The sequence below is a fragment of the Nicotiana tabacum genome, chromosome 23, assembly GCF_000715075.1.
Source record: "Nicotiana tabacum cultivar K326 chromosome 23, ASM71507v2, whole genome shotgun sequence".
Lineage (NCBI taxonomy): Eukaryota > Viridiplantae > Streptophyta > Magnoliopsida > Solanales > Solanaceae > Nicotiana > Nicotiana tabacum.
In genome coordinates this window covers 92,747,704-92,774,648 of record NC_134102.1, presented here as the reverse complement: position 1 = coordinate 92,774,648, position 26,945 = coordinate 92,747,704, and the positions used below count along the sequence as shown (strand labels likewise).

General features: G+C 39.4%; 2 protein-coding genes across 7 annotated transcripts; both read right to left on the bottom strand.

The window, feature by feature from the left end:
- Nucleotides 1-9,084: 9,084 nt before the first annotated feature.
- Nucleotides 9,085-13,190, bottom strand: LOC107828145 (putative glycosyltransferase At3g07620). Of its 4 annotated transcripts, none has more exons than XM_016655403.2 (5): nt 12,766-13,190; nt 11,315-12,253; nt 11,072-11,202; nt 10,155-10,503; nt 9,085-9,937 (listed from the first exon to the last, which is right to left on the bottom strand). In XM_016655403.2, exons 2-5 carry the CDS (start codon nt 12,209-12,211, stop codon nt 9,284-9,286), a joined length of 2,031 nt encoding a protein of 676 aa, XP_016510889.2. In that variant the 5' UTR covers nt 12,212-12,253; nt 12,766-13,190; the 3' UTR covers nt 9,085-9,283. The 4 variants fall into 4 exon arrangements, with proteins under 4 accessions (XP_016510889.2, XP_016510890.2, XP_016510892.2 ...); XM_016655404.2 differs by having other exon boundaries at nt 11,315-12,226; XM_016655406.2 differs by having other exon boundaries at nt 11,315-12,226; nt 13,028-13,190.
- A 1,055-nt stretch (nt 13,191-14,245) lies between these two features.
- Nucleotides 14,246-17,974, bottom strand: LOC107828146 (putative glycosyltransferase At5g03795). 3 transcript variants are annotated; one of them, XM_075246926.1, is made up of 5 exons: nt 17,576-17,974; nt 16,101-17,112; nt 15,883-16,013; nt 15,133-15,481; nt 14,246-14,995 (listed from the first exon to the last, which is right to left on the bottom strand). In XM_075246926.1, exons 2-5 carry the CDS (start codon nt 16,956-16,958, stop codon nt 14,348-14,350), a joined length of 1,986 nt encoding a protein of 661 aa, XP_075103027.1. In that variant the 5' UTR covers nt 16,959-17,112; nt 17,576-17,974; the 3' UTR covers nt 14,246-14,347. The 3 variants fall into 3 exon arrangements, with proteins under 3 accessions (XP_075103027.1, XP_016510893.2, XP_075103028.1); XM_016655407.2 differs by having other exon boundaries at nt 16,101-17,080; XM_075246927.1 differs by having other exon boundaries at nt 16,101-17,080; nt 17,600-17,974.
- Nucleotides 17,975-26,945: the final 8,971 nt, after the last annotated feature.

Here is a 26,945-nt window from a genome sequence, read left to right as displayed (position 1 = left end):
TATTCCTCAATATTAAATACACATCTGTTACAGAGAATTTTGGCATTCATGACCTGTCGTTATATATTCATCAATGGCCCCCATTATTGTCATTTAAGAGGGGCTTGATCCTAGGAGTTTGTTCCCTAGGTATAGCTATAAATAGTAGTTTCAACAACCATTGTAACAAACGAAAATTCTGACAAACTTATGCTACACATTATTCTAAACTAAATAATACTTTATTTTTTGTTTAACGATATTCTTATTGCTGTCTTCAGAATCCTTGCTCCCGGAACCAAGTTGTCTGCTATTTTATCTCGATTTAAACACTAAGTCTTGTATTTTATTTACTTTATTTATCATTTTATGGGAAAATAGTTTGGCGCCCACCGTGGGGCTTAAACAGTTACGTAATTGAGTTGATCCTTACATCTATTACTAATCTGTTTTATTCTTTGTTTCTTAGCAAAAATTGTAAAAGATGGCAGCTAACGATGGCAACATGGCACGCAATGTTGAGGCACAATAAAATTTGCATCAACATGAGGATTCGATAAGCGACACCCGTAACGAGGAGGACATAGCCACGCCGGTTCATGGTGGGCGACATTCACGACACGTATGTGAGGCGACTCCTGATGATGTCGAAGACGAGCATGTTGCGGAAACGGTGAGGATCTTGAGAGAACAACAAAAGGCCATCATGGGCCATCTCTCACGGCAAGACCAGGCCATGATAGAATTAAGGCAAGCATTGTCGGGTGCTTCCAACAATGCGAATAGAAGAGGTCAGGTTCCTCTCGGGACTCCCGGTAATTAAACAGCATAAAGGGTTGATAACAATACCCCGAGGGTGAGGTCGGCTTTGACGGCGCCGGAGGGATCGGCAGTAGATCTGGTAACAACAACAGTAATGATCCTTTCAAAACCGAGCTCATGCGGTCTATGAGGGAAATAAATGCCCGAATGGATCAAATTCCAGGCGCGCCACCAGTGCTAAAGGGCCCAGACTCAAAGAAATACACCCAGTTGCCGTTCAAACCGAGCTCAGCACCCAAGTTCATTCCGAAGCGGTTCAAAATGTCAGATGTACCAAAATATGATAGGATGTTAGACCCTCAAGAGCACATCACCACCTATACAACGGCAGTGAAAGGGAACGACTTGGCTCCACACGAGATTGAGCCAGTCTTACTGAAGAAATTCTGAGAAACCCTCATGAAGGGGGCCCTGACATGTTACTCACTCTTACCCGAATACTCAATAGATTCCTTTGAGATGCTCAAAGACTCTTTTATAAAGGCACATGCTGGGGCCAGAAAAGTACAAGCCCGAAAGGCGGACATATTTATTGCGCAAGGAGAGTCTGAATTGTTGCGTGAGTTCGTGACCAGGTTTCGGAAAGAAAGGATGTTGCTATTGGTCGTGCCAGATGAATAGGCAGTTGAGGCATTTACTAAGGGGCTGAACCCGAGGAGCTCCGATGCTTCCCAGAAATAGAAAGAAAGCCTGCTTGAGTTCCAAGAAACTATATGGGCGGATGTCCATAACCGTTACGAGTCAAAGATAAGAATAAAAAATGATCATCTCGGGTTACCGGCTCCAACTAAGGGTGGGAATCGAGAAAAGAACAAGGATAAATCAAAGGTTGATTTTGATGCAGATCGGCGATCTTCCAAGGGCCAATTTTTTTCCTACGAAAGGGCTGAAGGATGCAGCAGAGGGTTCCGGTTGGCAGATAGGTTCGCTCCCGATAGAAGAACCGACTGCGGCTGGAATAACATATAATTACAAGATAAAGAGGTATCGGGTTCCCGGGATTCAACCTATCCCAGGCTGTCCGAGTACAACTTCAATGTCAATGTAGTGGAGCTGGTATCGGCAGTGAGGAACGTCAAGGAAACATAGTTCCCTAGGCCGGTGAGATCTGATCCTAGCCAGATGGATCCTAATCTGTGGTGCGACTATCATGGGACTAACAGCTACCGGACTGGGACTGCCAACATCTGCACTAGGAGGTGGCGACGTTGTTGAAAAATGGCCATCTCATAGAGTTCTTAAGCGATCGGTCTAAAAACAATTACAGCCGCAGCCGGGACAACGCAGAATCCTCAAAGATAGGTGAAGACCCTCCCCGGAAAACCATCAACATAATTTTTTGGGGAAACGAGATCAGCAGTGTAACCTTCTCGACAGCAAAAAAAAAAAAGAAGAAGTATCGGTGACCCATAGCAAGAGACTCCGGAAAGTTACCGAGGACGACATCACCTTCACGGAAAAGGACGCCAAAGGACGAAAATGATGCCCTGGTAATTTCTCTTAATGGTTATTATGAATTAAATACAACCAACTTAGTCTGGGACTGGAGAAATAAAATCATCGACTACCTTGAGCATGGCAAGCTGCCCGAAGACCCAAAGGCATCCCGGGCACTTCGCACCAAAGCAGCTTATTGCAGCTTCTGGGGAAGACAATTATACAGAAGGTCATTCCAAGGCCCGCATGCCCGATGCTTAGGCGCCTCCGAAACTAATTACGTCATGAGAGAGGTTCACAAAGGAATTTGTGGAAATCATTCAGGTGCAGACTCGTTGGTGTTAAAATTAGTTAGGGCACGCTACTACTGGCCCCAAAATGGAACAAGACGCTGCGACATTCGTTCAGAAATGCGACAAATGTGAACGCCATACGTCGTTAGTACACCAACTGGCAGAGCTACTGCACTCGGTATTATCCCCATGTCCATTCATGAAATGGGGGATGGACATAGTCGGTCCGCTGCCACCGGCCCCCGGTAAGGTAGGGTTTCTTTTGATTTTAACTGATTGCTTCACTAAGTGGGTTGAAGCAGGTCCTTACAAGAAAATCGACGAGCGCGAAGTGGTCGATTTCCTATAGGAGAACATAATCTGTTGGTTCGGAATACCGAAAGAGATTTGTTCCCACAACGGGCCACAGTTCATAGACGCAAAGGTCGCAAAATTTCTTGAAGACTTGAAAATCAAAAGAATCACATCTTCGTCATATCATCTGAGCTCAAATGGGCAAGCGAAATCAACAAATAAGGTGATTATTCAAAACCACAAAAAATGGTTGGAATAAGCCAAAGTCAAGTGGCCCGAAGAGTTACCGGGAGTGTTATGGGCCTACCGAACGATGACCAAGTCAAGCACAGAGAGACACCTTTCTCTCTTGTATACAGAGCAGAAGCTCTAATCCTGGTGGAAGTAAGAGAACCGACCTTGAGGTACTTCCGGGCAGACGAGGAAACAAACAATGAAGCTTTGCTAGTCAAATTGGAGCTGCTTGACGAATGCAGGGACTTGGCGCATATAAGGATGGTGGCCCAGAAACAAAGAATAGAAAGATCTATAATCGAAGAGTCAATCTCCGTTATTTCAAAGTGGGAGACTTGGTATTAAGAAAAGTGACTCAAAACACCCGGAGAGCTCAGTGCAGGAAAATTGGGTCCGACGTGAGAAAGCCCCTACCGAGTTTTAGCTGTCACCGGGAAAGGATCATACGAACTAAAAAACCAAGATGGGGACAAATTGTCGAGCAACTAGAACATGACTCACCTCAAAAGGTATTATTACTAATGAGCATCGCTTATACTAAAAGTATGTGCTGCACTCATTTTCCCTTTGTCCAGTTTTTGTCCATATTGGGTTTTTCTGGCAAGGTTTTTAACAAGGCAGCCACGAAAAACATACTACAAAGGAAACGCCATCAACAGAAATAAGACCTTTAAATGATAAGGCATCGAAACGACAAACCACTCCGAGATGGTTAAATAGTCTTTGGCTTAGTGGCAAACTCCTGATGGAAAGCAAAACTTGCCACCGGACCAAAGGCTATTCAACCATTTACAAGTGTTTTCCCTACAAGCCACTAAGGGGTGGTTAGATAATCTTTGGCTCGATAGCAAAGTTCCTAACGGGAAACGGAGCTTGCTATCGGACCAAAGATTGTCCAACCATTCACTAGTGGAATCCTCAAAGGAGCAATACTTCCAGTGTTCAAATTTGCATTCGAACACTGGGGGAATGATATAAGAATACGGCAACCTGATTTCCACAGAAACCGGAACTACGAAATTCGGGAACAAAAATTTCTCATCGGGACCAGGGAATGCACAGTCAGCCCTGTAGAAACAAGTGGTACAAATTAGCCACATGTAATGGCAATTTATTTTCTTTCAGCAAAATGAATGCTTATGTACTTTTGAAGATAGAAGGAATAAAATAAAGTCTTGTTATTTTTATCTTGCTTCTTGTCTAAACGATGAATTGATTTTATCATTTGAAAGTTAATCAAGTACTTCAAATGTTAGTGCCGGAATGAACATGAGACATCCACTTCAAGAGTACCGTAAACATAAGAGGGCCCTCTCTTATGAAACTCTCACAGTAAAGGGTTGGTTCCGGAAGAGTTTATGCTTGGAACCCAAATGCTATCCGGAAAGAATGTACCCGAAGCCTTGCATAATTTGATGCAAAAAGTAAAACTTTGCACAATTCTTAAACAAAAAGCACTTTTATTTATCAAACATGACATACAGCACAAATACAAAAATACAAAAAGAAAACAACAAAGGAAGAGAAAACAAAGAGCTAAACTACATCACCCCCAAAACATGGGGGAAGAGAAGCATCAGCACCCCCAGGATAAGTAGGCGGATCTGCCGTCGGCTCGGGATCTTGGCCCTCATCATTATTCTCCTTAAGTTCCTCCTCGGTTTCTGAGAACTCAAAATCGGAACCAAAAGAGTCAGTTGCATCAGGCTGAGTCGGGAGGCATCTTCGAGCAGTTGACTCTAGCTCTCGGGCCTTGGCGATTTCATCGTCAATATCAATGACGCCCTCTTTGGCCTCTTCCAAGGTTTTTCTCCTCATGCTATACATAGAATATGCTTTTTCAATGATGAGGGAATCCGCTCGGAGCTGAAGTTCTGATTTGAGCCTATTGACCTCGGTTAGAAGGCCATCTTACTCAGATCTCGTGGCAGTAAGGCTAAGATCAAGATCACGGATAGTGGTTATGTGAACTTTATTATGATCCATGATCCTTTTATACCTATCCTCTATCTGGGCGCACTTCTCCTCGGCAACAGCGGTCTCCGCAGTCTTGGAATTCAAGGCTGCCTCCAAACTATTCACTCGCTTAATGGAGGCAGTCTCGCACTCGGTAGCAGTAAGCACGGCATCTTGGACTTCAAACCACTTAGCCTTAGCTTCTTGAAATAGAAATTTTAATTGAGAAGATTCTTGGCTAAGGGCTACAACATCCTACTCGCTGAGCTACAGCCGATCCTCGATATCACTCACTTCAGTGGCCTTCGCTTCTAATACTGGGAGGCACGCGCGAGTTGATCCCCTCGGCCAACAGTTGATCCCGCTCGAACTTAAGCCCTTCTTTATCGAGAATCAACTTCTGAAGGCCCTCAGAAGCAAGGAAGTTGGCATGTGAAGCAAAAGACCAAGTTAGAAACTCTATCATAACAAGTCAAAAAGAAACAGGCAGTAAAAAGAAAAAGTATGTTACCATTGCCGCATTGTGCATAGCATTGTTTAACAAACACTCTCCCAAGAGAGAGTGTATCTTCTTCTTATCCTTTTCTAAACCCAGCAGCTTCAGATAATTGGCAAGTTCTACCGGCCGGGATAGTAGATAGCACTCGGTAGATACCGAGATGGAGACACTCTTCCTCCTCTGGGGATCTGCAGAAGGAGGCGAATAATTATGCCCCAAATTCCCATGGTCTGGTGACTGGGGGGAGGGACATCCTCCTCTCAGGGGTCTGCGACCACTGGGGGTGATGTAGCAGTTGCTGGTCATGAAGGTATGACCGGCGTGGAAGGAGATGAAGTTGATGGTGTTGTGGGTTGAGAAGCAGCTGTGGCGGAGGCAGTGTTGGTTGTTGGTTGCTCACCAACCGAAGACGGAAGAGGCCCGGTACTCGGCCTCATAGTATCAGGAGCAACTACTGAGATCGAAAAGGGGGAATTGGCATTCTCCACCAAGTCAAATTCTCCCCAGAGCGCTTGGGCATCGTCATCGGTTAGGGTTACAAGATCTTCAGATCGAGCATTCTGTTGAGCTGATGAAGGTCGTCGTCTCTTGTGTAGGGAAGCCCCTTCATCACTGGCTTCCCCATCATCATCAATAATCACAGTGGCTATGGCAGGCTCGGGTGAGGCTTTCTTCACTTTTTTGTTCTTGCCCTCGACTAAGGAAGAACGCCGCATTTTTAGTTGCTTGTTCTCTGGACGGGGACTCCAAGAGGAAGCGCTTGCACCGGAAGCAGATTCGATGGCACATGTTCGGGTAAGAGCCTCCTTCAACAGCCTCGCACCCTCCATGGAATCAACCAAAATGTCCTCCTCAGGGATGGTAACAGAGCCCTGTAGGAGACCTGAATCTAACAAAAAGGTGAGGTTAACCAGTCTTCTTATATACAAAGATGAAATGAAGGCAAAATCGGCTTTACGGGTCAACTTACCATGATTCTTAGCCTTCCATCCATATTTGGGAGCCACCTCTTTCCACCGACAAAGTCTCAGGCGTGGTGATGTGTAGAATCTTCTGAACCCACCAGTCCAAGCCTTCAACCCTTGGTGGTGTCCACCGAGTTGCTTAAATAATGAAAAGAGAAGGATTATCAACGACATGAAACAACCTTTCTTTAGGAAAAAAAAAAGATAGACTTTGAACTTATGTGTACGAGTCCAGGACTCAGGAAAGAATGGAGTTGTGGCCTGGATAATATTCATGTTGGCAATAACGACAAACCGCTCCATCCATCCACTATTGTTGTCGTCATCCATATTGGTAAGCAAGGCATGGTGGCCACGTTTGCTGAAATTTATTACTCCCCCACGAAAAATCTTGGGGGAGTAGAGATTCATCATATGAGCCAAGGTGAGCTCCTCCTGCGTTTCCTGGCACAGCCACCGTAGACAGGCCACCGTTCGCCACACAGAAGGGCCCACCTATGCCAAAAAACCTGGTATTGGTGGCACAGCTCCAAAATCACGGGGTCAATTCCCCCACTCAAAGAAAACGCATCCAAAGTAAATGGGTATGTATAAACATACATGAAGCCCTTCTTAGAGAAGGTTACTCGCTCCACTAGTTCGGGAGTAAATGTTCAGATCATGGAAATCATAGTCCCCCTTCACAGTAGGAATGCTGGAAGGGCAGATAGAAGAAGAGAATTTACCAACAACCCAAATATGGGAATTTGAAGAAGAGAACTTCTTTTCGAAGTCCTTGGCTGTGTTGAGACGTTTGGGGATGATGGTGCTCACCGTAGGGGGGTCAGCATCAAGGTCGATTTCTTTATCTTTGCTCTCCTTTGAACCCCCACCGAAGAGAAGACCGGAGTTCTTGGAAGAGTTAGAAAAAGAAGCCATGATCAGCAAAAGGTGATAACAGTTCTTTGAAGAAGATTAAAGAAGGGTGAAAGCAGAAAAGAGTTGGATGCAAAGAAGTTGAGAAAGTTTGTAAAACCAATAAGTGTAAAGAATAAGAATGAGGCGTATAAGTAAAGGAATATGCGATCATGGCCATGATTACCTCGAGAACCGGCGAAAATATTGCTAAATCGTGGAGTAATACATGTTCGGAGTATTAAATGTGAAGAGACGTGCGTCTTATCAAGCATCAGAAACTTTTCATAAGGGTTCAGAAAATTTCTCGCCAAGAAAGGAATCTTCACCAACTTCTCGGTGACACAAAGATGTGCCACCGGAAAGCAGGGGGACTATCTGTATAGGGTAAAATCGGTTCACATTAAATACTTGAATGACAGAATGACACGTGGAACCGGGGATAGACAGAAGACGAAGCAAGTGAAAACCAAGACCGAGGACAACAGCTTCGGTTGGTATCGGGTTGGCCCCGAAGAGAACATTATCAACGAGAGCAAACAGATATTTGCCACCAGTTGACATTCAATGAAGAATATTCCTCAATATTAAATACACGTCTGTTATAGAGAATTTTGGCATTCATGACCTGCCGTTACATATTCATCAATGACCCCCATTATTGTCATTTAAGAGGGGCTTGATCCTAGGACCTTGTTCCCAAGGTAAAGCTATAAATAGTGGCTTCAACAACCATTGTAACACAGGAAAATTCTGACAAACTTATGCTACACATTATTCCAAGCTAAATAATACTTTATTTTCTGTCTAACAATATTCTTATTGCTGTCTTCGGAAGCCTTGCTCCCGGAATCAAGTTGTCTGTTATTTTGTCTCGATTTCAATGCTAAGTCTTGCATTTTATTTACTTTATTTATTATTTTGGGATCAAATCGATTCGCTTGTCTATAAGTCACGCTATAAATTCAACTGTACCGTTTTACGGAAAAACACTACTATTATTGAACTTGGTAGAACCTCTTCTTTCATAGAATAGATTATAGATGCATGCTCAATCTCACCATTCCCCTTCTCTTATCTCCTGACCTTATCTACTAATGTAATAAAAATTAGAAAACGATGTTAGAAGGTAATTCTGCGTACAATAGTTGTGGTCCTGCTCTTCCCCGGATCTCACGCATAGCGGGAGTTTAGTGCACCAAGTTATCCCTATGTTAGAAGGTAAAGGAAAAGATTAATATCTTTCAAGAAAAATAAAAACGAACAAGGGAATGAAAAGGGGGTCATTTTCTAGACTAAGATAAATTGTTTTTTGAAATGCTTAAGGTCACTGTTAAAAGGTGAATAATTGAGTACTAAATTCCAAAAAGTAGCTCAGCGATCATTTTCTTTCACTCTGTATGCTTTATTATACCAAAGTTCACCTAAGATATTTTGCATAAATATTATACATATCTGCTTTAATTATTCTACCCTGTTTACTAAAAACAATTTTGGGAGGAAAGTAGTATCACATTTTGGAACTTTAGCACAGTTACCACACCTATTATCAAAGAGACAAAGGATGCTCTAGTCCAATTTAGCTACAGATTGGGGCCAACGTACTGTCAAGTTGCTGCTCAGCTTCAGTTCAAGGTATAGTGCAACTAAATCACAAAGATGTTCTATAGATTTGTCCAAATAAGAGAAGAAGAAACAAGTAGACATATGCTAAAATAAATAAACAACAAATGGTTTCTTTTAAAGTCTATGTACAGAAAACAATAAGATACATTTTCCTCCTATGACTCATCTGCCTATTCATGCAACTTATTACATCTTCCTCAAACCTTTCACCAAGTGGTGTGTGCAAAAAGAATGCTGCATTAAATTATCTAAAAACTCTGAAACTATCTATTCGTGTACATTTGTCACCTAGGCGTTATTCCAAAAACTCTGTTGTGCCATATTGAATGGAGAATCATGTTAAAAACATCATACTTCACAGGCTTGACGTGCCAAAGGAAATGCCGCTGCACCATCTTGACCCTTCTCTGCATCTCCCGGTACCTCTTCTCTGGGATTGATACAAGTATGTCTTTCAATTTCGGGATGTCCTTCTCTGGTACGAATATGGCAAAAGCCTCCCAGTTCAAAGTCTCGAAAAAAGGGGGTACAAAATTGTCAGATATAATCACCGGGACACACTCGTAGAAAATGGCCTCCACCACTCGAGGACTGTTGACTTCATAACCTTTTGCACATATGCAGTATTTGCTGCTCTTCATGTATTGGACATAGCTCACTGTACTAATCTTGCCAAAAATCTTCATATCAGGATCTTTGTTTTCCCAGTAGTTCAATAGGATAGGGCGAAGGTAACCGTGCATGTTGCCAGCAAAGAAAGCAAGGGTCCGTCGCTGAGAAAGACGCTTCCCACCAATTTCTCTAAGGGGATTCTTAGCTACACGGACATATGTTTCTGGAAGAGACGCATCTTTACCGAATTGGAACCCTTCTTTGATGTCAGCATTGCACAAAGCTCTTATGCAATTAGCCATAATTCTTTTTGTTTCTTGAGGGGCCTGAGGAAGAAATTTTTCATTTCAGTATCCAACAGAAAGTTGTATATCTACCTACAAAAGTATGTATGATTTATCTTTGATCGAGAAAACAGAAAATATAAGATGAGATTGTGCGTGACGCAGGAGAAATATGGATAAAATCTATGGGAATCAAAACAGATCTTTTAAAACACGTTTGGGAACTTAGATTAAATTAAATGAAGAATCCAAAACTTACCCAATCATGGCAGGCAACAAGAAAATGGTCAGCTCCGGCAGTTCTGTTCCAAAAATTATGTCTTTGGATAATGGTGTTGAGGTAATCGCTTAGATATCGAACTAAGTTCCTACGACTGTGAGAATTTGGTACATATAAGGCCTCCTCTAGCATACGGGAGCTGAACGGTAGATAAAATAGGTGAGCCTTTTTGGGGTTCTTGGTAACTACATTTTTGTTTCTCTTCAGGAGCTTCATAAACCAGCCCTCGGAAGCATATATTCCTTTAAGCACTGGTGTATGGAATACTGGTCTTTCACCTTCAGAGTAAATGTAAACTTTGAGAATCTGCTCCATCAATTCATAGCTCCTACATATGATGTATGTCAGAACAGAGAAATGAGCCTCAAGCATATTGAAAGACAAGTAAAGGCAAAGCTTGAGAAAATGAAGGAGTGGGTAAGATCTACAGGAACACCGGACCGCCTCTATATAGATGCAACCCACAAATGCTACCAGTGACAATCAAAGAACTAAGTGAAAATCTCATATGATCTCAAACTAGAAAACTAAAGAATGGAGGCTGAGGTCTGTGCTTCTATCTGTCTCACAGGGCTCCTTTTGTAAAAGAAACAGTATAAAGTACACAAGAAAGCATCTATTCTATTTCCAAAATTCAGTATATGCAACAGCCAACTAATCCAAAGCAAGCATGAAAGTCACTGCATGCACCAAGAAACAAGGTGTGCACGACCGAAACTAAGATATCGCGTTATAGCAGCTCCAACAAAGCATTACTATTTTCTTATGAGTAACAAAGCATAAGCATCTGATCTAATGCAGTACAACTCGATACACGTCCAACATTAGAAAATGCCCAAATTACAAAAAAATTACAAAAGGATAGATTCATCGTACGCTTCACAATTTTTTATTACCTCTTAAACATTGAGAAATTTCTATACAAAGGAGCATATAGGCCAGGTTCATTTCCTGCCAGAGGTGCATTCTCGATGAGACTTTTTGCACGTAGTAGTTCTTGATCCACACCTGAGGACCATCGTGGTTTCTACAGAAAAGATCAAAAGAACAAAGAAGAGGGAATAATTAGAATATTAAGTATCTGTTCGTCAATTAGGCAAGTCATATCCCACTCGAGAGTACCAAACTAAAATATATACCATTGAATGAAATGAAGTGTGAGTCTCTTGCTGCATTATATTCATTTCAGCTATTGAAACTACACTATCTTTTGGCCCGCCCGACTCCTTCTTAGCAGGAGCACTACTTTTAGAAGAATGACTAACTGAAGGAGCATGGTCAGTGCGCATTCGCCCCGGTATTTTATCATTTTCAAGTACATGACCTGTGTTTCCTTCTTTTGCAGATACGTTCTGATAGGAAGATATCAAAGGAGCTCCCTTTTCCGCATCAACATTGACCTGAGGTGTCATAATCATTGGTGGTGGTGCAACAGAAATTCCTGTGGGACTTATATCGAACGTTTTAGCTTCCCTCGGTGCTGGAGAAATACTGCCTCCCCCATGAGTATCATCCACATGCGATGAAGACCTTTCAGATGTACCATTTGAAGCTTGTAAATCATATGAAGAGTCAGCAGTCTTATCTGGAGCTACGCTACTATTTCTTCCAAAACTTTCCCCAGTAGACTTGTTGCCCATTTCTGAATCCTTAAAAGGGGATTCATCTTCTGGATCAACGTCCTCAGTTAAGGTATCACCAGAGGATTCATTCATCGGGGGCATAGGATCACCCTCTATCTTTTCATTATTCCCATCAGAGAGCTTGGTTCCATTGGTTGCTTCATGGATATTATTCGTGTTAGTAGCGTTCACAACACTAGCATGTGTCAGGTTTTCTGACCTACTGAAGTTATGGGATTGATTTACTCTTTGCGAGCTGTTTATTTGACCCACATTGGCAGTAAATAAAGAGGACAGAGCATAACCATATGGAAAACCAACATACTGAATCACTAAAACAAGGGCAAAAACCACGCCCAATAGCCATATCAGTCGCCTAGTCTCTAACAGACTAAGATATTTTTCAGAACCCATGTTCGATCAGCACACCTGATAGAAGAGAGCACAGCACTATCCCTGGTTAATTTTCAAATTCCATATTCAGTAGTAATCCCAAATTCAGTACCGCTACATAGTATATTTTTATATATTTTGCAATAACTCAGTACTTGGATAACATAATAAAACACCACCACTCAAAGAAAGAATTCGATTAGAAAAATCAGAAACCATTCCTCCAAATATTTCAACCTCCTTAACAAGAACAATTCTCCACTTAAACTAATGGTCAAGCTGATGTTTTCACCATTAAGAGCCAAAAACAGGATCATAATTTTCTCTGTTACTAAATTAATCAACACTTAGAAAATGCAACCTAGCAAGAGCTGCTTGGTCAATAAAATAGCATCATCACCAAACAAGAAAAAGCAAGTCAAAAATTAATCCTCCAACAATAGAATACAACTCAAGAAACCAAGACAGCAAAAAAAAAAACCAACAAAACCACTGAAGCTAATCAACAGTAATACGAAAACCAACAATACATACAGCAGCAAATGAACTGAAATCATACAGTTAGCTTCAATTACCAGATCAAAAGAAGACAAAGAACCTGCTTCAGCTTCAGGCCACGTTTGGCTACTCAGTTAACTCAATAAAAAGAACCACTTAGGATAAAATTCCAGCATATTTAGCAGCTTCATCTGGTAAAACTAGCTAGTTGGAAAAGTTGGGTTTCGATTGAGTTGACCAGTTGTAACACCTCATACATCAGATACCCTACTGATACATAATAAAATATGCATAACATATTAGTCATATATACAAATAAGATATAGATTTTTTTAGTACCTCTACAAGATTTGGAAACGTCATGACTGATAAAATGTAGAATCTGTGAGCTTTCTTTTTGTGTTTTCTGTGCTCTTTTTTCTCTTTTTTGGGTTGTTTTGCTGTTATGACAGCAGTAAAGATGGAAAAAGAAAAAGGGGAAATAAAAAGGAAGGATATGAGTAGGCTTGTGATTAATGGAATCTGAGTTAAATAAAGTTAGGTGACATGTTCGGACAAATATGCCCATCCGTTTTTAGAGATATTGCGTAAGTGGCACGTACGAGCCTTTTCTTCTTTGTTTTTGTTTTTTTGGGTACGACTGTTGGCATTTTTCACGTAAACATTAATATGAAACATATATGCCCACTCGCAGATGAGAGCGTGGCCTGTGATCTCTTTTTAGAATAGAATATCCAAACAATAGCGCATTGAATCTCGGTTTGCCGTTCATTTCATTATAGGGTGCAAATGAGATTCTTTTGTTCCTCATTAGACTAAATGTATTTCTTGTAAATGCATATCACCTCTTGGCATCTCTACATGCACTACTCCTACCGTTGGTAAATGGGTTCATTGAGTAAAGATCACATTTTTAGGCTCGCGATAGAGTTGTATTGGGGTGCTTCAAAATAAACTGAGTTAAAAAATAAACGATTACTAATACGTCCTAATATTACTCGGGCTGAGATGTGATAGACCAAAATGAGACTAAACAACGGGTCATAATTCAAATTATCAAGTTCTAATTTGTTTCTTTGTTTTCTTATATCTCTTTGTTTAACTATCAAAGAAAACTACTGTACTACTATGGAATCATTTTATCTAACACGTGTTCAACGAGAAGAACACTTTAGTTGGTGGCTTGGTGCATGAGAATTGTATTAGTGAGCTTTGTTAGTCTAATATAATTAATAATTCCAGCATAAAGATAATACATTGTTTGGTTAGCCATATAACACGACATAATCGCTGCATAACTAACGTAATGTTTAGCCAACGGTATTAAAAAGATACCTACATTAAGTTATGCATAATAAATGTATTGTTTTATGCAAGATAAAATGTGAAAAATAAGAATACATGTATTAACAATACATAGATTAATTTAGTTAAAGACAAAAAAACCATTAAAGTAAGTAATTCATATATAACATTCATTTGAAGATTAATCACCAAATGGCAATCCTTTCATTATTGCTCATCGCGCAAACATTATAATACCCACATAACTCAATGTTACAAAAAACTCTAATAGCAATAGCAATCAATCGAAATAAGGTGCTTAGATTTATGTACTCTGCTTTCCTTTCCAAAGCCACAAGATGATCAAAAGAAAAACTAGTATGCAATCTGGAAAACTCTATTGTACCAAATAGAATGAAGTATCATGTGGAAAATGTCATACTTTACAGGTTCAGAATGCCAAAGGAAATGTTGTTGTACCTTCTTCACATTGTTATACAGTTTCAGATATCTTCTTAGTGGGATCGATTCGAGTATAGACTTTAGATTAGGAATGTCCTTCTCCTGGACGAAAACAGCAAAGGACTCCCAGTTCAATGTCTCCAAAAATGGTGGTACGAAGTTGTCAGATATGATCACGGGAACGCACTCATATGAAATAGCCTCCACGACTCGTGGACTGTTGACTTCATAACCTCTTGCACAAATGCAGTATCTACTGCTCTTCATGTGCTGGATGTAGTCAGTCTTGCGCATCTGCCCAAAGATTTTCATGTTTGGATCTTTGTTTTGCCAGTACTTTAAAAGAATTGGACGGACGTACCCATGCATACTGCCTGCGAAGAAAGCAAGAAATTCTCGTTGGCTAGGACGTTTGCCTCCAAGGCTTCTCGAGGGATCAGCTGAGCCAATATTTGTTTCCGGTAGAGAAGCATCCTTTCCTAACTTGAATCCTTCTTTTAAATCAGCATTGCAAAAAGACTTTATACAATTTGCCATCTCATGCCTAGTTTCTTCTGGGGCCTAGGATAAAAGAAGAGAAAGACATAACCATACACAACTCCTTATTCTCCCATCCAAGTGAAACTTGGAGATGACATATAATCCTACATAAAGAAATAAATTGAATATAGATGATAATAAAAACTTGTAAAACATACCCAGTCGTGGCAAGCAATAAGAAAATGGTCAGCTCCTTGCGTTCTATTCCAGAATGGATATCTTCCCTTGATCAAATCAACATAGTTCTTCAAATATGCTTTTAAGTTTGTGAAGCTGTGAGAACCAGGCACATAAACAACTTCTCCCAAAATTTGAGAACTAAAAGGCAAGTAAAATAGGTGTGCTTTATTTGGATCATTGGTGAGGAAGTGTTGGCTTGCTTTTAACTGCTTCATAAACCAACCTTCTGAAGCATAGATGCCCTTGAGCCTTGGTTGATGGAATACTGGTCTCTTTCCCTCCCTGTATATGTAAACCTTAAGATTCCGTTCCATTAACTCATAGCTCCTGCATTAGAAGAATGAAATTTGTTACATATACTTAGTTGATTCGCCCAAACCAGAAAAAACCAATTTGTCTTACCGGGACCAATTTAGTGACCAAAAATAATTTGACTCTTTGGGACAGAGTAACTTTATGATAACTAATTCTTTCCTTTTTCAAATATGCAAGTAAATAAGTTGAAAGTTGAAAGTTGAAACTGACAGAACATGGTGTGGACGCCCGGAATGATCAAGCAGATTATGCTGTATGCAACTTATAAATGATGCTTGCATATACTGGACAAGTCAAGAGTCTAATTTAGATACAGTAACAATGAAAAGATTCTTTCTTTTTATGACAATTTTAATAGATGAAGAAGAATTTATGACAACGATAACTACCACTACTGGTAAACCAATGTGTACCTCTTAAATTTTGAAACATTGAGATAAACTGGTGCATGTAGTCCTGGATCAACTATAATGTTGGCTGCACATTCAATCTGTGATTTTGCACTCCGCAATCCTTCATCACTGGCTGAAGACCACATTGGCTTCTGGCAGAATTCAATATAGAAAAGGGATTAACAACAATTTCCTTCAATGAATTAGCTTTCCCTTATCTTACATAGACCTAGACATACCGTTAGAAGGCTCGAGGGATGACTCCGGAGCATCATTTTAGTCATTTCAGATATTGACACTACTCCTTTCTCTGGCCTATCTGTAGCTTCCTTCACAACCGGGGAGTTGGTCATAGTGGATCCATTTCTTGATACCCGGGTAGCTTCATTTGGAGTAGTGGTGACACTATAGGGATTATGAGAACTAGCCACAGCAGTCGAATTATCACCAACATGTCTAAGTGAAACAGAGGGTGCTGGTGAATTCATCGGCCGTAATGCAGCATTCGAGTTTAAAGGGACAAGCCCAGCTACTTCATCATTCCGAGTAGTTGTGGCACCATGGCGATTATGAGAACTAACCCGAGTGGTCAAATTATCATTAAATTGTCTCAGTGGTGAAATCATTGGCAATGATGCAACGTTCCAGGCTAGAGGGACAATATCATCTTTGCGTTGATCTTCTAACATCGGGGCTACATTTTCATTGTTACCATTGAATATGTAGCCAACTTTCTTAGCCGTATCTGGTGCCAACGTCCCGTTTGATTTAAGCAATTCCACTCCAGATCTATCATTCGGCTGTGTGGACTGCTGAACTAAAGCTGTATTTTCAGGATTACCACTCGTCTTTGACTCAATCAAAAAATTGTAGTCGTTTATCTTGATTTTCCCATCAAATCCCGCGGTAACATTGAGGTGTGTATTATTATTGTTCATTCTATTGGAATTTAAACCAGAAAATAGGGATCCTATAAGAGTTCCATATGGAAGTTCTAAGTATTGAACAAGTATGACAAATGCAAACACACTTCCCATTAGCCATAATACTCTCCTGGTCTCAGCCCGGCACAGAAATAGATGGAACTCAGAACCCATAATTTCTATCTTTTGATTAAATCACTAGCCAATGCAATGTTCATCTAAAAGCCCCTGCTAGTAATATTATCCCAAAGACCATAGCCAAATTCATCTCTTTGCCAATCACTTGAATTGAACCACTGGCCATTACAAAGGTATAATCAGTCTTTTCCTGTTTCCATTTTTTGGGGATGGGGGTGGAAGATGATGAATCAAAACAAAAAAATGTATAACAGAGAAATTTCAAAGAAAAACTTAACTAGCAAAAAATTCCTGAGAATAGTAAATCAAGATTTTAGACCAAAAACAAAAAGAGAAGAAAGAAAAAACACAAAGATAATAATTGTTAGATATAGGTTAAGATTGTATTCTACATGTACTAGGACTCTCCTCTATATGGGTAAATACAACATGCACAGCTTTGCCCTAGCAGAATAAGTGTTACCTATAGTTCAGCAAGTTTGAAGTTTCTAACTCCAAATAAATCTTCTTAAAAGAAAAATGAGCCGTACATGACAAAAATAGCACTAAATTATTATAATTTACAATTTAAATCCTTACAAAATAAGGGTAAATAAACTATATCTGAGACCAAAAGGGGTTCCAAAGATAAAATTCCAAAATTGAAGAATTACCTCTAGCATGCAAAAGCTACTTACAGCTGAGTTTCCCTCTGCCACTTCTTCTTTTTTCTTCTTTTCTCTACAATCTATGAACTATGAATATCAAGAATTTGAATAGTAATATTGAAACAATGACTGTAGAATAAAGAATTGTGAGTATTGAAAATTCAAGAATTCTGCAAAGCCATGCAAGACGTTGGTTTCTGATTCTGGGTGCTGTTTTAGAATTCCAAGTATTACTTCATGAATGCCACACGTCCTCCTACAGTCAGCATTTTTGGTTTTTTTAGGCGTTTGGAATTTCAATAAATGCGAGACGGAAGTATTACAGTAGTACAAAATAAAGCTTAGCACGAATTTCAGAAGAAGGTGGTGCCGTTTGACATTGATAGACACGTAATTTGGCGTAAATGCCACTCCGTTTTTATTTTATTTCCTCAATTTATTGATCCTTAAATTGGATTTTATTCTCTTTTTAGTCTTGGGATTGCTTAAATATGGTAAGTTGTTAGAGTTCATACTATCTAGATATTGACGTGGTGATTTAAACGGTCAATTCATTTTGTAGTTCACTATAAAAAAAAAAAATGAGAAAATGATCAAATATACCTCTATACTTTTTAAAAATTATTTATATTTAATATTCGTTATACTTTACGTATAAATATATCTCTGCCGTTAATAAACTTATCACAAGTACCCCTAATCCTAACAGAAACTCCATCCAACTGCCCCCACTCCAACCTTCTTCTCCATTGCCTCCTCCGTCAGAGGTGGAGCCAGGGATTTAAGTGTGTGGGTTCTAAATTTTAATATTTTTAAATATTACTTTCAGGGGGAATCGAACCCTCATCTTTTCCAGCGAACCCACAACCTTTACCATTGAACCAAGACCCCTTTTGTAACTGGGTTCGGCAGTATATATTTATATAGATTTAGTAAATATTTCAATACAAATACAGGATTCCGGAAAAAGTCACTGGGTTCGCCCGAACCCGCACCCACTACTGTAGCTCCGCCCCTGCCTAAAATGATAAACCACCATTTTCTTCACCTTCAGGGCTCCATCATTTTAGATCGTTAGGCTCACCTCTAGTATTAACTTTCTTCTAAAAGGGGAAAATCACTGTTTCCTTTCCACCATAACCATCACCACCATTCCGCCCAATGTAAACACAGTTAGATAAAAAAATCATTCACTCTCATTCTTCTTCAACCCACATGAGATAAACTCGACCATGCACCCTATTCATAAATCCTCAGATCCGTAGTCGAGAACACTGTCAATAACCTTTATTTGGAGGGTCTTCTCAAATTTAAAATATCCTCTGATCTACAATTTGTTTTTAAGTAAACGTTGAATTTGAATCCAACGCAATCAAATTTCCGCAAATTTGGATACTTTCAAGCAATTAAATTGTACAATTTTGTAGCACTAGAAATATTGGAAGAATTAGAAACAAACGGTTAACAATACCATACTCACTATAAATTTCTTCAATCTCATTTCTCTTGAATATGAAAAAAAATTAACATTCTTTGATGTTCATTAGTATTCTATTTTGCTTATCTTGCATAAAACTTTTTAATGGTTGTAGTGAATTTGGTGGTCTTCACTGATCTTTTATATTTTGGGTTAAAAAGGTTTTGGATAATTTATAATTTTGTGAGAGTTTAGCTTCTTATTTGGACTGAATTCATAATCAGTATTTTCTAGCTAAATATATGGGTTAAAATATGAAGATGAGGTGAAGAAGAAAGTTATTGTTTTATGGAGAAGAAGAATAGAGGGGCGGCCGTTGGTGATGACGGACGTTCCATTAGGGACAGGGGTATTTGTGATAAGTTTGTTAACAGTACTGGTATATTTAAACATGTAGAAGGATGGGTATATTTGATCCTTCTCCCATTTTTTTATATCGAAGTTTATTATGTTAGAACAATATCCTCTGATTTAAACTTTGAATTTTCATATTTCTTTTGTCTCTCATACGGTTGGAAATGGAATTGATAAATATACGATGACAAATAAATATCTTACATTTTCTGGCTTAGTTTAAATTCTGAATGCGAATAAGTGTTTAATTACCATGTTCACCCTATTAATTTTTCTCACAAACTAACTGATAGTAATTTTACTTTATTCTCTCAAACGCAAAATAATTGATAGTAATTTTACTTGATTCTCAAGCAATATATATACGACGAAACTAAGAGTGGTATGTGGGCCGGTTAGGATCGGGCCCGGTCCAGGACCGCAAGTCCCCGTGAGATCGCGACCGGTTGGGAAGTGGGTCGGTTCAAGCGGTCCTATCCGAGCCCAACGGCTAATTTTTTAAAAAAACAAAATCTGCCACATTATAGCCGTTATGGCATTTAAAATATGGCCATTTTACCTGCCAAAATAGTCGTTGGCTATTTATAAAATAGTCATTTAACCCCAAACTTTTTATAATTATACTTTTCCTTATTTTCAACTATAAATACCCCCTCATTCTTTCATTTTTCTCACAAAATCATCAATCTCTCTCAATATCTCTCTCTAATTTTCTTCTATAATTGCTTACTTTATTGTTACAATTTGTGCAAAATTGTGAAGTTAGTGAATTGAAGTCTTCAAGTCTTCAACGATAATTAATTTTTAACAAGTTGTTCGTCAATTCGGTAAACTCGTTCCAACTCTTAAGTTTTAATATTATAGTTTTGTTTGTTGTATTTACTTTGTATTGCTTGATTAGTTAAGATGGTTTATTCCTTAAAAAGAATATTTAGTAAAAATAAGGGAAAATCCAAGAGTGGTGAATCTAGTGGCCAATCTGTACCTCCTCCACTTCCCCCGGCTCCCTGACCCAAACCTGTTACCCGCCCTACACCTGCTATTCTTGATAGCGATAATAGTTTATTACAATTTACCGAGAGTCAATTTTGCCATAATATTTTTTACCCGATGAACAATTAAACCATGAATATATGAATGCTCTTTATGGTAATCCAACTATTGATGAAAATGATGATGAAGAAATAGATTTTGATGAAACACAACCGGATGATGATACACCCACTAGTCCTACTCCTGAAGTTAACCCAACTAATAATAATCCAAATGATGTTCTTCCTGACCCTCCTGTTACTGTCCCTACTTTTTTTAGACAATTCTATACGGGCAAAAACATCTGTTGTGTGATGACCCAAAATATCATCTTTAAATTTAATAATTAATTCGGTGTTCTGAGACCTCAAAAAGTACTATTTATCATTCCCCGACTTGCGTGCGCAGTCCGTAAAATTTTTTAGAAAGTTTTTATGTGAAAAATGGATTAAAATGTGAATTAGAGCTTTAAAACTCAACTGAGTTGACTTTGGTCAACATTTTGAGCAAACGGACTCAGATCAGTATTTTGACAGTTCTTGTAGGTCTGTATCGTAATTTGGGACTTGGGCGTATGCCCGAAATCAAATTCCAAGGTCCCTAGCCCGAGATAAGGAATTTTGATGAAAAAAATTGAAAGTTTAAGTTCAAATAGTGACCGGATGTCGAATTATGTGTAAACGACCCCGAAATAGAATTTTGATGATTCCAACAGCTCCGTATGGTGATTTTGGACTTAGGAGCATGATAGGAATTTTATTTGGAAGTCCGTAGTGAAATTAGGCTTGAAATGGCTAAAATTGGAATTTAAAGTTTGGAAGTTTGGCCGGGGAGTTGACTTTTTGATATCGGGGTCGGAATCTAGTTCTGAAAATTTTTACAACTCTGTTATGTCATTTATAACTTGTGTGCAAAATTTGAGGTCAATCGGACTTGATTTGATAGGTTTCGACTTCGAATGTAGAAGTTGGAAATTTTAAGTTTCATTAAGCTTGAATTGGAGCATAATTCGTGGTTTTAGCGTCGTTTTATGTGATTTGAGGTTTCAAATAAGTTCGTATGATGTTTTAGGACTTGTTGGTATATTTGGTTGAGGTCCCGAGGGCCACAGGTGAGTTTCGGATGGTTAACGGATCAAAAGTTGGACTTAAAACAGCTGCTGTCTGCTGGGAATTCTGGGCCAAGATCGAGCCCAAGATCGAAGCCACGATCGAGGCTAGGATCGAGACCATGATCGATGGCTGCCTGGGCAGAATTATAAAAGAGGTATGGTTGGACTCGTAATTGAATGGGTTGTCGGATTTCATAACTTTTGTCAGATTCCAAGATGCGGGCCCCACAGACGAATTTCATAACTAAGCTTCGAGATTTTTATTGAAAATGTAGTGTTTTCTTATAGAATTGATTCCTACAAATTTTAGTGATTGTATCTAATTATTTTTTGTTAGATTCGAGCCAATTAAAGTTGGATAATCGAGGAAAGGGCCTTCTAGTGGATTAAATTGGAGCAAGACGAGGTAAGTCTCTTGTCTAAACTTGTGAGGGAGAAATTACCCATAGGTGATTATATTAAATAATTGTTGCTAATTGGGGGGGCTACGTACGCACGGGGTGACGAGAGTCCGTACGTAGCTACTATTAAATGCTAAAGTCCGGGTAGTTTAGGACTCAAAAGCATGAATTACTTGTGTAAATGGTAGTCTTTACTTAATTAGTGCTTAAATTTTATGTTTAAATTAATTAATTATTAAGAAAAATTGTTCTTCCTCCTGAATTTATCTTATAATAAATATACTCTCATTCCGGAGGTACATAAGAAAATGTCCTCCTTTTTTGTGGAGCTGGCCGAACGTCTCGGCAGGATAGATGCATCTATGGATCGTGTCGCACGTCCCTCGGCAGTGTACACAATACTCTGGATCGGGCCGTACGACCTCGGCAGAAATCGTGCTTAATAATAATTATTATTTCAGCTTGCGAAACTAATTGATAAATTGGAAATTTATTGGAATTGAAGGAATTTAATTAATATATTGAGGATTTGTTGCATTTGAAGGAATTTAATTATTTTTAGTGGTTAAATAAATTATTGTAAATTCTATGAATTGTGTTGATTTAGATATTCTAGTTTTATTTTAATTTTTATTATTGACCCATAGTGAGTGTCAAAGTCGTTCATCTCTTCTCTACCACTTCGAGATTAGGTGTAACGACTCGGCCAGTCGTTTTGAGTATTATAACCCCGCTTCCCCCTTTACTGCTCAAATTGTATTTTACAGTTGTTGTGTGAATTGTTGGGGTAATTGGTTCGGATTCGGTGAGGTTTTGGAATGAATTAGAACACTTAGTTCCAAGGTTTAAAGCTTAAGTTAAAATAGTGACTGGATGTCGACTTATGTGTAAACGACCTCGGAATTTAATTTTGATGATTCCAATAGCTCCGTATGGTGATTTTGAACTTAGGAGTGTGTCCGAAAAATTATTTGGAGATCCGTAGTGGAATTAGGCTTGAAATATCGAAAGTTGAATTTTTTGAAAGTTTGACCGGGGAGTTGACTTTTTGATATCGAGGTCGGAATCCGATTCTGAAAATTAAAATAGCTCTGTTATGTCGTTTATGACTTGTGTGTAAAATTTGAGGTCAATCAGACGTGATTTGATATATTTCGGAGCAAATTGTAGAAACTAGAAATTCCAAAGTTCATTAGGCTTGAATTGGGGTGCAATTCATGGTTTTAGCGTTGTTTGAGGTGATTTGAGGGTTCGACTATGTCCGTATGATATTTTAAGATTTGTTGGTATATTTGGTTGAGGTCCCGAGGGGCTCGGGTGAGTTTTGGATGGTTAACGGATTATTTTTGGCCTTGGTGAGATTGCTCATATCTGTTTCTGCATTTTTCGGATTTTCTCTTTTGCGTTCGCGAGTGGGCCCTCGCGTTCGCGAAAAAGAATTTGTGGCAGGTAGGATTTACCCTTCGCGTTCGCGAAGAGAAGCTGGGTTGTGCATCGCATTCGCGTATGGGGTATCGCGTTAGCGAAGGGAAACATAGTGGGCATGGACTTTTGCCTTCGCGTTCGCGAAAGGGGAGCTCGCGTTAGCGAAGAAGGGCTCCGTAAAGCATCGCGTTCGCGAAGAGCAAATGTTGGGAAGCACATTTTGTGCTTCGCGAAGAAGAGAGGTCTGGACAGAAAGTTTAAGTTCAGAAAATGGGACTTCGTCCCATTTTTCATTTTTAATGATTTGGAGCTCGGATTGAGGCGATGTTTGGGATATTTTCAGAGGAAACAACGGGGTAAGTATTCTTAACTCAATATTGATTAAATTACTCGAATCCATGGTTATTTTTAGCATTTAATTGGTGAATTAAGTTGGAAAAGTTTGTGAAAACTCTCTTGATTTAATTTGGAGATTTGAGGGTCGAGTTGATGTCGGATTTGAGTAAAATTTATATGGTTGGACTCGTGGTTGAATGGGTGTTAATATTTTGTAACTTTCGTCGGATTCCGAGATGTGGGCCCCACAGGTGATTTTTGGGGCGTAATTTCGGATTTTGTGGAAATATTAGTATTTTGATATGGAATTAATTCCTATAAAATTTGTTGGCTGAATCAAATTAATTGTGACTAGATTTGAGCGGTTTGGAAGTTGATACACGCAGAGTGGAATTGCTGGAGCATTGCTTAACTTGCTCGACATTGGATTTGGCTTGTTCGAGGTAAGTAACTCTTCTAATCTTGGAGTTGAGGGTATGAACCCTGAATATATATATTTTTGTGAATTGTTGGTAGGTGACGCACATGCTAGGTGACAGGCGTGTGGGCGTGCACTATAGAAATTATGACGTAATTATTTATGTAGAATTTTATAGTTAAATAATCTTGACATTTTCCATACGGTTTTATGTGTTAAAGAAATTGAGCTGAAAAGCATATTAGAAATCATGTTGAGGTCATGTGCCAGTATTATTGGAACCCTCAGAGGTCGTATTGCTGTGAATTATTGTATTAAGTTAAAAATTCATACTCAGTCATATTCATTTCATTGCATATCATAACTCAGTTTTATGACTCTATTTTGATGGATATAAATGTTTTGGGTCGAATGCCCTATTTTACTGAAATACCCGAGTGGCTTGAGAGGTTTATGACTGAATGAGGCCGAGGTCCTGATTTATATTGCATATTTATGGGATCGGGTTGCACGCCGCAGCATGTTTGATATCGGCTGAGGGACTGATTTGTGAGGATGAGTGAGAATCGGGGTTGCCCGCCTGCAACATATTTATGACTGAGTGAGGCCGATGGCCTGATTTGTGAGGATGAGTGTGGATCGGGGCTGCCCGCCTGTAGCATACTTTATAATTATAGCACGTGAGTTGTCCGTATAGCACGTGAGTTGTCCGTGCAGATTATAGCGCTTGGGCTGTAGGAGCCCCTCCGGAGTCTGTACACACCCCCAGTGAGCGCAGGTACCTACTGAGTGCGAGTGCCGAGTGACTGGGAGGCATGAGTAATTGTGAGGTATGCCCGAGTGGCAAGAGTGATTGGGAGGTATGCCCGAGTGGCAAGAGTGATTGGGAGGTATGCCCAAGTGGCACGAGTGACTGTGAGGTTTTGCCCGAGGGGCTGTATATGAGTGATGTTCTACCTGAGGGGCTGTTTATGATTTTATCATTGAGTTGCATTGCATTGGCATGCACGCATGACATACATGCATAGAGATGTATTTTCTCGTGTTGTACTGCATCACATCATTCATGATTTTTCACACATTGTTGACAGATGGGCATAGTGATGCATTTGTTTTTACACGGGTTATCCGGAAGGAAAATGAAACATCTTATTTATTATTGACAAGATTTTGGGAGAAATTTATTGTTTTCAAACTATTTATATTTTTGGCAACTCCAGCAAACAATTTGGTTTATTTTTCACTGATGTATTTGAAAGAAAGAACTACTATTTTTGAAATCATGATTTGGCTGGGTATTTTATCCCTGAGTTACTTCTGGCATTATTTGCTTTATGTTGTAATGGATTGTTGTGGACTATTGGTTTTGGATCCGACCTTGGTGGAAGCTCGTCACTACTTTCAATCTACGGCTAGGTTTGTTACTTACTCAGTATATGGGGTCGGTTGTACTGATACTACACTTCTGCACATTGCGTGCAGATGTTGGTTGTTGTTGTTGCTGTGCTCAATGGTTGCGGGACTTGAAGATGTACCTGTATTTCTGTTGTAGCTGCCTTTTATTCAGGGTAGCCTTAGATTTATAAAAGCTCTGTTTATGTATTATTCAAACAAACTATGTATTATTTCATTTCCGCTTTGTATATTCTATTCTTAGAAGCTCATGATTTGTACTACCAGTTCTTGGGGAATGTATAAGGTTAAGATAATTATTTACTTAAACTTTTTTAATAATTGTTATTGGAATTGGATAGTTGAAAGTTGGCTTACCTAGCGGGTTGGGTTAGGTGCCATCACGACTAGTTGGATTTTGAGTCGTGACAAGGTGGTATCAGAGCTCTAAGTTCATAGGTTCTACAAGTCATGAGCAAGTGTCCAGTAGAGTCTTGCGGATCGGTATGATGACGTCTATACTTATCTTCGAGAGGCTACAGTGCATTTAGGATATATACTTCCCATTTTTCTTTCCTTATCGTGCGAGATTGATTCAGCTTGAGATATAAGCTCTTTGAATTCCTTCCACGTATTCGTATGTGCACATGAGCGCTTAGTATCAGTTGTGCATCGCCGGATTGTGACTCTATGAACGAGGTTCGAGGTGAGTATTCTGTGTTTTGGTGATGGGCCAGTCTGGAGGACTTGAGGCCAGGTTTAGACTGCAGCTTAGGCTCGGTAGCTTCAGTTGTAACCTGTACATTTGGATTCATATGTCCGGTAATGACCCTACAGTGGAATTTGTGGCTCGATGAGTGGTGGAATGGCGGTATGATGGGTATGATGTGACCGCGAGATGTGTTAAGATGATTTGAATGTGATGAGAAGTGTTTCCTTGAAATGTAAAGAAATGGCCACGGGATGCTTGATTTTCGTTTTAATGTGACGCATAGTCTAGAGTATGAATGTTTTGAAGGATCTTTTATATTGTTAAATTTTGGGGTAAATTAAATTCCCATATCTGGGTAATGAGTTTGGACGCAGATTGACTAAGTGATTGCATAGTAATTATGACTGCAAAAAGATATAACAAGATACCAGATTGAGGCTAAGCAGGTGGATTATCCCCTGCGGAGTAATCTATGTAGGAGTATTTCTTATGATGTGAGTGAAGAGTTTCTTTTCTACCGATGGGGTGTATGGGTAGAGATTTGAATTTGAATCTGGCTGGTAAAGTTGACTTGAGTGTCAAGAGAATAAATACGAGCTTAGTGGATGATTAAGGTATTTTATGGTTGGCGTTGTATGAGCTTGAGAATGATTTTTCGTTGAACTGACTGCGGTATTATGACAATAATAGAGTATGGATATTGCGAGTTATCTAGTGT